This window comes from Glycine soja, chromosome 14, assembly GCF_004193775.1.
Source record: "Glycine soja cultivar W05 chromosome 14, ASM419377v2, whole genome shotgun sequence".
NCBI classification, from domain to species: domain Eukaryota; kingdom Viridiplantae; phylum Streptophyta; class Magnoliopsida; order Fabales; family Fabaceae; genus Glycine; species Glycine soja.
The window spans coordinates 4,241,162-4,253,992 of NC_041015.1; the positions used below are offsets into that span (position 1 = coordinate 4,241,162).

General features: G+C 33.1%; 2 protein-coding genes and 1 long non-coding RNA gene across 28 annotated transcripts; 1 reads left to right on the top strand and 2 right to left on the bottom strand.

Moving 5' to 3' along the window:
• Nucleotides 1-1,002: 1,002 nt before the first annotated feature.
• On the top strand, nt 1,003-2,189 carry LOC114384474. The gene is made up of 2 exons (XR_003660702.1): nt 1,003-1,182; nt 2,046-2,189. It is a non-coding gene; the product is annotated as an uncharacterized LOC114384474 (long non-coding RNA).
• Nucleotides 1,768-7,257, bottom strand: LOC114384473. The gene is made up of 2 exons (XM_028344142.1): nt 7,078-7,257; nt 1,768-2,301 (listed from the first exon to the last, which is right to left on the bottom strand). The coding sequence occupies exons 1-2, from the start codon at nt 7,178-7,180 to the stop codon at nt 2,042-2,044; spliced, it is 363 nt and encodes a 120-aa protein (XP_028199943.1). The 5' UTR covers nt 7,181-7,257; the 3' UTR covers nt 1,768-2,041.
• Nucleotides 7,258-10,844: 3,587 nt separating this feature from the next.
• LOC114384508 (nodulin-24) lies at nt 10,845-12,615 on the bottom strand. 26 transcript variants are annotated; one of them, XM_028344200.1, is made up of 5 exons: nt 12,446-12,615; nt 11,761-11,814; nt 11,580-11,630; nt 11,402-11,449; nt 10,845-11,267 (listed from the first exon to the last, which is right to left on the bottom strand). In XM_028344200.1, exons 1-5 carry the CDS (start codon nt 12,534-12,536, stop codon nt 11,080-11,082), a joined length of 432 nt encoding a protein of 143 aa, XP_028200001.1. In that variant the 5' UTR covers nt 12,537-12,615; the 3' UTR covers nt 10,845-11,079. The 26 variants fall into 26 exon arrangements, with proteins under 26 accessions (XP_028200001.1, XP_028199999.1, XP_028199998.1 ...); XM_028344198.1 differs by having other exon boundaries at nt 10,845-11,270; XM_028344197.1 differs by having other exon boundaries at nt 11,402-11,452.
• Nucleotides 12,616-12,831: the final 216 nt, after the last annotated feature.

A 12,831-nucleotide genomic window follows, 5' to 3' on the forward strand; every position in this document is an offset into this window, starting at 1 on the left:
AAAATCACAGGATATCTTTCATATATGACATTTGTACTGTACGAATTCGTACCAATAATATTTCTCTAATCTTATTATATTAGTTCACCAATTCCCTTTTAACGTCTTTGCAGTTAGAATATTATAAGGCATGAAACAAAGCTTGTACGTCATTGTTGCAATAAAGCAGAATTGCAATAGCTGGTAATGTTTTCGAGGAGACGTGATTATAACTATTCATATTATTAAAATAATAGTTAATATATATATATATATATATATATATATATATATATATATATATAAAGATGTTTCAAATGAGAATAATTAATTTTAATCATTGAATCACAATTTTAAATTTTTTATGTATAAATTAAAATTCAATTAAAAAAGTCACATGCCTGCTCTCATTCTCTTTTCAAGGGTTATCTTTGTTAAAAAAAATTCCACCAACAAAAACAGCGCTTCAGTTTTCAAATTCATGCTTCCGAGCCAAGAGAACATGGATGATGACAATAAAATCAACAGACCTCTAAGTTTTCATCTTCGTTCTCTATTAATTTCAAAAACACTTTGTTTTTTCCTTTAGAGATCCGAGCAATAATTAATTAACGCTTTCCTTTGCCATGATCATTCATTGATTTTAATTTTAAAAAAGTTTAATTATTATTTTAGTCCACTGATTTATTTTGTAAGTTCAATTTGATCCTCTTATTATTAAAAGTTCAATTAAATTCTATATTTTTTTTAAGAAAATTCAATTTGATCTTTTTACTTTTAAAAAAATTCAATTAGGTTCATTATTATGTAAAAGTAGTTCAATTTGGTCCTTTTATTTGTTCCAAAAATTTTGAAAAATGGGACTGAATTTTGATTTATAATGGAACCAAATTTAACCTTTAGAAGCTTTTAGAAATATAAAGAACTAATTGGATCATTTTAAAAAATTAAAGGAACTAATTAAATCTTTTAATAACAACAGAAATAAATTAAACTTAAAAATTAAATTAGAAGAAAAGAAAAGACACTGCAACAATGTCTTAATCTCTGAGACGGAGAAAATGTCAGACAGCGAGAATTCTTCGATAGAGCACTGACGATCCATCACTGTTTTCCTTCATTGATCTTGGTGGGAGTCACTCTCGTGATGGCAATCTCGGTGCCAATTACGGTGGTTCCAACGGGACACTTGATGGCAGGACGGTGAGGAAGCATGTTTTCATGAAGGCAATATTAAACTCATGGATGTTTAACGTGCACATGATTTTTTTTAATTGAATTTTAATCTCATCCATTAACTTTTTTTAAAACTGGGATCCAATAATTGAAATTAATTGTTCTCATTTGAAACATCCTATATATATAACAACAGCTAAAGTAACAACATACTATGCACTAGTTAATTTGAAATTGTCATTAAAAATAATTACAGTTGATATACAAAAGTAAAAAAAATCATCTAAACTAGTTAAATTGTTTAATCTAGGCATTAAAAACATTTCTTTCTACTCACATCCAATTTGAAATGTGATCGAAAAAATGTTGCGCTTTGATTAGATTTTGTTTGCCGAGGTGTCTTCTATGCCAAAAGCTAGAAATTAATATAAATTTTGGGATCAAACTTCTGACCATATGCATAATGAACATGGTTAACTATTTGTCAACCGGACCAAATCATGTTAGTAATCATTTTATTAGATATTCTTTTGGAGTTTATTTATCGCGTATGAGTTTTTATTTAAAGCTTCTACTGCAGTAAGAGTTAGTTGGGTCTTGCTAGAAAGTATATGCCACGATTTAATTAGGATCACACACAGTAAATATTTGAGTTTTTCTCTTAAAACATGTCACACTGACACAATACATATTAGTACTAACATTATTTAGTGATAAGAAAGACATGTATTCATCCTCTCACGTACGACTGATGATATTATATAGATTTTTTATGATCAGGGCTTAAAAGCCTGAACACTATGATATTATATAGATTTTTTATGGTCAGGGCTTAAAAGCCTGAACACTATCTCAAATGTGGGTTTTATCCTCCTCATATTGTATGTCAGGGGGAGGCACCGCCACTTCTAGGCGACCAATAGTATTCTCGGCAGCATTGTCTGCAATCTCCCGACTCTGTCAGCCAGCAACAACCACAATAGCATTTATCTGCTTGCTTTTGAGAAAGATTGTCAACGTATTCGTAGTAAACACCCCGGCCATAACGACGAGGGGGAGGAGGAAAACAAATGACCATAACATCAAGGTCACCACCACCAACAAATTTGGCATCACCCTGTTCGTTAGTTATTTTGACAACCTCACCTGCAAACGCTTGCATTAGATCTTAACACATGAACCATTTACCATAGAAAGAAAATAATAAGAACACAAGTGAAAAACTGATTTTACAAGGATCATTTTTTTTTAAAAAAAAATGTATAACGTACAGAGACAAAATATTTAGGTCATCAAAAAATTATAAAACATTTATAGCAAAAATGTATTTTTTTGGTGAATATTTATAAAAAAATATATATTAGTAATATGTCTTTTTCATAAATTTACTATATATTTAAATGTTTAACTAGTGTTTTGAAAACATGTATAGATATTCTATTTGAAATATAAGAATATATAAGGAAAAGTGATATATAGCTCAATTAGAGAAAGTAATAATTCTAATGATTACACATTGAATACAATATTATTATGTCAATCTCTTGATCCTGTATCATGACCTACCTACAACTGTCTCTGTCAAGCTGGATAGAGATAACTATCTCCTATGGAAGTCACTAGTTCTTCCATTGATTAGAGGTTGCAAACTTGATAGCTACATCCTAGGAACAAAAGAATGCCCTGAACAGTTTGTTAACACAAATGATACAACTGTGAAAATCAATTCTGACTATGAAGAATGGATTGCTCATGACCAAGCTCTCCTAGGGTGGCTAAGAAATTCAATGGCCATTGACATTGCAACACAGTTGCTGCACTGTGAAACCTCAAAGGAACTTTGGGATGAAGCCCAAAGCCTAGCAGGTGCACACACAAAATCAAGAACAATCTATCTTAAATCAGAGTTTCACAACACTCGCAAAGGAGAAATGAAGATGGATCAGTATCTTCTCAAAATGAAGAACCTTGCTGACAAATTAAAGCTGGCAGGATCACCAATCTCCAACTCAGATTTGATGATTCAAACATTGAATGGCCTAGATGCTGATTACAATCCTGTGGTGGTCAAATTATCTGATCAAATCAATCTTGGTTGGGTTGATCTACAAGCTCAACTATTGGCCTTTGAAAGCAGAATAGAACAACTGAACAATTTCAGTAATCTCTCAATGAATGCTTCAGCAAACCTTGCAAGCAAAACTTATTCCAGAGGCAACAAACCTGGAACACGAGGCAACTAGAGAGGCTCTAACTTCAGAGGAGGTAGAGGAAGAGGTAGATCTAAACCAACATGTCAGGTATGCAACAAGTTTGGTCACACTGCAGTGCAATGTTTTTATCGATATGACAAGTCATACACAGGCTCAAATGCTGAGAATAACACGCAAGAAAATCACAGTGCCTTCATAGCCTCACCCTACCACGGCCAGGACTATGAATGGTACTTTGATAGTGGAGCTAGCAATCATGTGACTCATCAAAATGAGAAACTCCAAGATCTCAGTGAAAGCAATGGTAAGAATTCTCTGTTAGTTGGCAATGGTAAAAGATTGAGCATATTGGCCTCAGGCTCGACTCAATTGAATAACCTCAACTTGCATAATGTCTTGTATGTTCCAGAAATAACCAAAAACTTGTTGAGTGTATCTAAATTAACTGCAGACAATAATGCTCTTGTTGAATTTGATGCAAACTGCTGCTATGTGAAGGACAAACTAACAGGGAAGGCACTACTAAAAGGGAAACTTAGAGATGGATTATACCAACTTTCAAGTGTCAAATCTCAAGTCAATAAAGACCCATGTACCTACATGTCAGTCAAGGAGAATTGGCATAGAAAGCTTGGACACCCCAACAATAAAGTTCTGGAAAAGGTGTTGAAGAATTGCAATGTGAAGGCTTCGTCAAATGATCAATTTTCATTTTGTGAAGCTTGTCAATTTGGAAAACTTCACTTGTTACCATTTAAACCCTCTTCCTCTCATGCTAAAGAACCTTTAGATTTGATTCATAGTGATGTATGGGGTCCAGCCCCAATCTTGTCTCCATCTAATTTCAAGTACTATGTTCACTTTATTGATGATTTCAGCAGATTCACTTGGATTTTTCCCTTGAAACAAAAATCAGAAACAATAACGGCTTTTATTCAATTCAAAAACATGGTTGAAAATCAGTTCAACAGGAAAATAAAAGTTCTTCAATGTGATGGTGGAGGTGAGTATAAACCTGTCCAGAAAATAGCCATAGAGTCAGGAATCCAATTTAGAATGTCTTGCCCATATACCTCCCAACAGAATGGTAGAGCAGAAAGAAAACATAGACATGTAGCTGAACTAGGGCTCACACTACTAGCACAGGCAAAAATGCCTTTACACTACTAGTGGGAAGCTTTCTCTACCTCAGTTTATCTCATCAATAGATTACCCTCATCAGTTAACCCAAATGAAAGTCCATATTCATTATTGTTTAGAAAGGAACCTGATTATAATGCCTTAAAGCCTTTTGGTTGTGCCTGCTATCCTTGCCTCAAACCATACAATCAACACAAACTTCAATTCCATACCACTAGGTGTGTGTTCTTGGGATATAGCAACTCTCACAAGGGATATAAGTGCCTCAACTCTCATGGAAGAATTTTTGTCTCAAGACATGTGGTCTTCAATGAGAACCACTTTCCATTTCATGATGGCTTTCTTGACACAAGGAACCCATTAAAAACTCTACCTGAAATAGTACCTATTGTTTTTCCTTCTTGTCTTGCAGATACCACTACAAGTCACACAATTGAACCAACTATTAGTGATGTGAACCATCAGGAAGGTGACTTAGCTGTCAATGAAGATCAACCAGCCCTCAGTGAGACTGCAGAAAATGAAGCAACAACAACAGTAGAACCAGCAGAGGACACATCAGTAGACACACCAGAAGACAACCAACAGGCCCAGGACAACAATCCAGCAGAGGACACATCAGCAGACACACCAGAAAATAACCAACAGGCCCAGGACAACACACACTGTATGCGTACCAGGAGTAAGGCTGGGATCTACAAACCCAAATTGCCTTATATAGGATTGACAGTGACACACAAAGAGGACAAGGAACCAGAAAATGTCAATGAAGCACAAGTCAGACCAAGGTGGAAAGAAGCTATGGATGCAGAATTTAAAGCTCTAACAGCAAATCACACTTGGATATTGGTACCATTTCAGGGGCAGAATAATATCATAGACTCAAAGTGGGTTTTTAAAACCAAGTACAAGGCAGATGGCTCAATTGAAAGAAGGAAAGCAAGATTGGTTGCCAAAGGCTTTCAACAAACTGCAGGTCTAGACTATGATGAGACCTTCAGCCCAGTGATCAAATCCAGCACTGTAAGAATTGTTCTATCCATTGCAGTACATTTAAATTGGGAAGTTAGGCAATTAGACATAAATAATGCATTCTTGAATGGCAATCTCAAAGAAACTGTGTTTATGCATCAACCAGAAGGATATATAGATTCAACCAGGCCTCATCACATATGCAAATTAACTAAGGCAATTTACGGCCTGAAGCAAGCCCCAAGGGCTTGGTTTGACAGGTTGAAGGACACACTACTAGAATGGGGGTTTCAAAACACCAAGAGTGATTCATCACTGTTTGTTCTCAGAGGAACTGATCATATCACACTCCTTCTCATATATGTTGATGACATAATAGTAACAGGGAGCAATAAGAAGTTTCTAGAGACCTTTATCACTCAACTAAATATTGCTTTCTCTCTTAAAGACTTAGGTCATCTACACTACTTCCTAGGAGTTGAAGTTCACAGAGACACTGGTGGAATGTACCTGAAACAAACAAAGTACATTAGAGACCTGCTCAAGAAGTTTAATATGGAAAAAGCCTCATCCTGCCCCACACCAATGGTAACAGGAAAACAATTCACTGTTGAAGGAGAACCTATGGCCAACCCTACACTATACAGACAGGCTATAGGTGCATTACAGTACCTAACCAACACTAGGCCAGACATAGCATTCTCAGTCAACAAACTTAGCCAATATATGAGTTGTCCAACCACAGATCACTGGCAAGGAATAAAACGAATACTGAGATATCTCCATGGCACAACAAATTTATGTCTTCATATCAAACCCTCAACTGATCTCGATATTGCTGGATTTTCTGACGCAGATTGGGCTACTAGCATAGATGACAGGAAATCCATGGCAGGGCAGTGTGTGTTCCTTGGTGAGACATTAATCTCGTGGGCCTCAAGAAAACAAAGAGTGGTGTCACGATCAAGTACTGAGTCTGAATACAGATCTTTGGCTGACCTAGCAGCGGAAGTAGCTTGGATTAGATCACTCCTAGCTGAGCTAAAACTCCCTATGCCTAGGAAACCAATTTTGTGGTGTGATAACTTAAGTGCCAAGGCACTGGCATCCAATCCAGTGATGCATGCTCGGTCCAAACATATTGAGATAGATGTCCACTACATACGTGATCAAGTTCTTCAAAACCAAGTCACAATAGCCTACGTGCCCACAACAGACCAAATTGCAGATTGCTTAACCAAACCTCTCACACACACAAGGTTCAACATTTTGAGAGACAAACTTGGGGTGATTATGTCACCATCAGTTTGAAAGGGGGAATTAGAGAAAGTAATAATTCTAATGATTACACATTGAATACAATATTATTATGTCAATCTCTTGATCCTGTATCATGACCTTGATTGCTCTATGATTTGGTTCCTGCGTGTGTGTAGCTATCAAGACCAATTCTTTCCATATATGTTTATTTCTATAATTAGTGTAATTACTCCTAGCTTAATTATAGGATCACGATTGTACTACAATATGTGTATATAAACACACTCTGTCATGTGAATAAAGATATCATTTTCCTGCACCTTTCTTTCTAGCTCACCCTCCTTTGAATGGCTGGCTGCCACCTCTGATGAAGATATCAGAAGGAGCATGGCCAACATGCTTGCTGGGATAAGTATTGCTATCTTCTTCTTCGAACTCATCTTTCAGAAGTAAATAAACCACAAAAGATTAACTCAAATGAGATATATTTGGTACTGAAGGATGAGAAAAATAGTGACAATGTTTACTAATATATACTAGTTAAGATCCGATTATAATTCATAACAAAGTGTACGTTGTCAAAAGGTGTTAAATTAATTGTAACTGACCGTTCAATGAATCCAAACATTACCAGAACGCAATAGCTAATAACGTTTTGCAGGCGACGTGATTATAACTATTAATATTATTAAAATAATAATTAATGCCATAACAATGTCTTATCAAAAGTATAATGAACCCAAATATCAGTATATGAAATACTAAGATTTTAATAATGCGGAAAAATATATTTCTAATATCCTTTAAAATTCTTGAATTAGTTTAATTAATGAAAATATGCATCATTTTTTCTATGAATGCAAGCATGTCATATAAACTTTATTCATAAAAGGTTCTTTTAAGTTATAAAATATAAAGATATGTGTTCTAAGATACTATTTCATTAAATATCATAAACAAATCTCTAAATAAAATTCAAGTGTCTCATTCAAGAAATAAATACAATATAGATTTATGAAGATACATAAATCTTAAATTGATTTCTACTAATACAAAACATAAATAAATGATGAAGAGTCAGATCTCCCCCCTAAATCCACTATTAAGATCACATTAACCATAAGTGACATGCGTTCCTCAAAGGCTACATCATAATATACTCCCTATTAAATGACACAATCATCAAAGTTCAACAAAAAATGTAAGGATAAGTTCATCTTAAAAGAAAATAACATATAAAATAAATATAAGATCAAGATTTAAAAAGAGATATAAAAATCTTTCATTTTTCCAACAACCATGTATTAATACAACTCCTCACGTAACACATCATTCTCAGGTCACAATTATCAATATATATGTCTAACTATCATGTAATGTCATGTTGGCTCTTTACTCTTAGAAGATTTCACCTTTTGAGCGATTTACTTAAGTATATCTCTTAACAAAGTCCTATTTTGTGAGTTGACCATTCAAGAAAACTAGAATTAACCCTGCAGAAGAAGTATGATTTTATTGAAAATAGATGAAAGTGAGTTGTGACTTACCTTGATAAGACTTGCAAAGACCTTAATCTATCTATAGGAGTTTACCCACTCATCCATTCTATAGCCTATTCGGCATTAGTCACCACGACATCCACCAACACTATGTTTAGGGCCTTCTTAGCACCCCCAACTTACTTACCTACTCGCTTATAATGTCATACATCAATGCATGCATGTTATGATCATTCAAATCAATATCATGTGTTATCACAAATTCAATCACCAATCTTGACATAATAAGGGTTTCTTAGTATTAGAAAATGAATAAAGTAAAATGATGTTTTAAAAAATAAAAATGGATGTTTTAATTAATTATTTATTTAATGAAATAGTAAAATAGAGTTCCATTTTATAAAATAATAAAATAAAGAAAATGGAGTAAATAATAGGCTTAAAGTACCATATATATAAATAGAAATATATTAGGTCAGTTTTTATATTTACGATATGTTTCTATGCTCTCTTTCTCCTAACTTCATTCTTCATTCTTCCTCTTCCAAAACTTTTTATTTTTCCCGCATACACCCAAACATGTCTTAGTAAAACTGAAATCCCGAACTCATAAAACTAAAACCTTCTCTTGAAATTGATTGAGGGGCTTTGTGAACCATGATGTAAGCAAATGTTATATGTTATTAACCAAATGAATAAGTGAATGACTATATGCCTTAAATGTTGAAAGATTACTATTGTATGATATATATATATATATATATATATATGTGTGTGTGTGTGTGTGTGTGTGTGTGTGTGTGTGTGTGTGTGTGTGTGTGTATGAGAAGTGATAATGTGTTAGTGAGAAAGTGTGATGAGACATGTTTTGTGAACAAGTCTAGGATTAATAGTTTCTCAATGTCATTATACATGCTAAAGTGATGACATTAAGTTGTGAATTATGAACTGTACAATTACATAACTGTAAGACCCTTTAAAAACGTTAAGTTTTTACACGACGAACATTATGATGAAATTCACTATGAAAACTCGACGAATTGAATCACTTTAAAACACGACGAGTTAAAATGATTTTGACCCGAAACCAACTTGCATAACCAATACAAAAAATTAGACTATTTCAAAATTAGTAAGGGCCAATCAAGAATTGATCAATCCAGTCAAGAACCGGCCAATAGTAAAGTCATATTTATTTTAAATGGGAACATCCACTTTAGTATGTAGTAGTAGGGGTGGGAATAGGCCAGGTCAGGTCAGACTTTGAAAGGCCTGAGCCTAGCTTACGATGAATCTTTGAGGCCTGAGCCTAGCCTATAGCCTATCAAAGACTTTTATTTTGGCTCGACCTGACCTTTTTAAAAGTCTGGCCTAGCCTGATAGCCTTTTTAAAAGCCTTCTACACAATAAATATTTAATATTTTATGAAGTAGGAATGTAATAGGAAAGTTAAAGAAAAAGGAAAGTCAATCAAAATAATGAGGAATATAAAAGGGCATTGTAATTAAAGTCCTTGATTACAGGAATAGAAGTTATGGAGCAGTAATGTGTAATCAAAATATGATAGTTTCAAAAAAAAATTAATTATATCCAAAAAATAATTATATATTGGTACCCAAAAAATAATGTAAGTATATATATATATATATAGGCCGGTCTATCAGACTTATAAGGTTTTTTAATAAGTCCAAGCCTGGTCTATTTAATTTAATAGACTTTTAAAAAAATCTGAGCCTAACCTTTTAATTAAATAGGTCAATTTAGACCAGATTTTATGTAGGTCAGGTCGTAGGTCCCTGTAGACCGTATACTAACAATAATACAATATCTATTATTATAGAGTTATAGTAATGTTGTAATGTTAATTGGAAGGAGGAGACGTGTTTATCACATAAAGAAACAAACAATAAACACTAAATAAAGAAGAAAAATGTCTTTTTTAGGTAAGAAAATCAAGTTTTCAACTTTTTAAGGAATTTATTTTCTTGCAGAAAAAGAATTTAAGGAATGTGCTTTCTTGCAGAAAAAGAAGATACTTGAATGAAAATTTTGTATTTATGTTTTAGATTTTTAAGAGTTGAAATAGAATTTATGACTCTTGTAATTTTTTCTTTTCACACCTGAATTTACTATACACACCCCTCCAAACATAAACTAAAGTCATTCTCTTAAGTCCAAAACACTAAAAATTTACTAATAAAATATTCACATACAATCAAATCACTAAATTTATTAGTTCATTCATTCAAGTACTTTAATTTAATTTAAATTTTCTTATAATTTAATTAAATCACTTGAATAATTAATTAAAAAAACACAATGTTACAAAAAGAATTATAAGATGTGAGTTAAAATAAGATAAAATTATATCTTTCTACTTCTTACATTTATATATATGATAGGATTTATGATATGATAGAAAGGGAGAGAAAAAAAGAAAAGATAAAAGAGATTGAAATGATGTTTAAAAGGATCAGGTACGTTGTTGTATATAATTCTTATTACCTACGTATTGATAAATCAAAACTAAGAAAGTGTTGAGGGAGGAGGGGGGACTAGGGCCCCTGCCTGCTCCCCTTCTATCCGTCCCGGCCCCTAACCCCAGTTACATAAGGAACTGCATGTTTTATAATAATAATAATAACAATAATAGAAGCAAAAGTCGCGATTTTAAAACAAAATATTTGCACTGAAGATTATTTCAATTTGCTCTTAAACTTGTCACACAGGCACAGTGACGTACGTATTATTCTACATTATTTATACTTGAGAAAAGACAAGCCTCTCACAACAAGAGATTTTATTCATGAAATAAGCAGCAGCCATGCCATGTAGGGCGGTTACTGCCATTCATGCGGGCAGCAACTTAGGCAACCTCCCAACGAGGATGGAAAACAACAGCCTCTCATGCAAATAGCTCCCGTTCCATATGGAGAGCGTTGGCCACCATTCCAATTCCCATAATCATAACCACCAACACCAACTAATTTGCCATAACCCACTTTATTTCTCTGTTTAACAACCCCACCTGCTGCAAACACATTAATTAAGTATTAACACGTCAAACATTTACTATATATCGAAAAATTAATTTTGCACACCCATTAATTAGGTGTATATGATATTTGAGGGAGGAGAGGAAGAGAAAGAAAACACCACCACCAACTAATTTGGTATCAGCCACTTCATTTGTCTCTTGAACAGCCTCACCTGCTGGAACACATTAATTAAATATTAACACGTCAAACATTTACTATATATCGAAAAATTAATTTTGCACACCCATTAATTAGGTGTATATGATATTTGAGGGAGGAGAGGAAGAGAAAGAAAACACCACCACCAACTAATTTGGTATCAGCCACTTCATTTGTCTCTTGAACAGCCTCACCTGCTGGAACACATTAATTAAATATTAACACGTCAAACATTTACTATATATCGAAAAATTAATTTTGCACACCCATTAATTAGGTGTATATGATTTTTGAGGGAGGAGAGGAAGAGAAAGAAAACACCACCAGCAACTAATTTGGCATCAGCCACTTCATTTGTCTCTTGAACAGCCTCACCTGCTGGAACACATTAACCCTTAACACGTGAACCATTTACTATAGAAAAATGAATTTTGCACACCCATTATATATATTAGGCGTATAATTAAGATGGGTTTAAATTCACCAAAAAAATGGGTTTAAATACTACTCTTGTTATTAGCTTTTTTTTCTTTATTGCTGATTTTTTTTTTCTGAAATGCTCTTTATGAAACCTTTATTTTTGTCGGTTTTGTTTGTTATTAATTTCTTAGGTCCTGTAATATTTTCTTTATTCTGAATTAGTCCTTATAAAAAAATATAATAGAGACTGAAATTAAAGCAAATTATTCAAATATTGCAACGACAAAATAAAAAATGTTACAGGAACTAAACAAATAAAATTATAAGACCAAAACCATAAAAAAGAGAATTTTACAAGGATTATTAGGAAAAGTGCAAGGATAAAAAGTATACAAAAACACATAATTGCAGGGGCAAAAATATTTAAGTCGATAAAAAATTATAAAATGGTTACAACAAAAATATTTTAGAAGTATAGTATTTTTTTAAAAAAAATTAGCTAGTGTTTTTAAAGCCTTTATTAATATTCTCTTATTTGAAATGAGAACCATATAAGGTAAGATGATATATAACATTATAATTAACTTGCCCTCTTTTAAATTCCTGGCTGCCACTTCTGAGGAGATCAAAAGGAGCATGGCCAACAGGCCTAGGATCAGTATAGCCATCTTTGAACCCATTTTTCAATACGTACTAAATAAATTACAACAGATCGAGTTTGTTTAGTAACAAAAGATGAGAAAATTTGTGGGAATATATACTCTATATAAAGGAGTTGGAGGAAGGAGAAATAGGGAAACCTCTCTCTTACCTGGCGCCGTAACATATTAATTCAGAATTTTCAAAAGTTACTAACTGATTTATTATTATGTAAGAGCACCAAAAGTGTTAAAATAATACTAAATAGTTATCTTTTTCTTTGAAAATGTAGAATGTCAAACAAATTCATCTTTAAAAAATTAAAATTAAAATTTT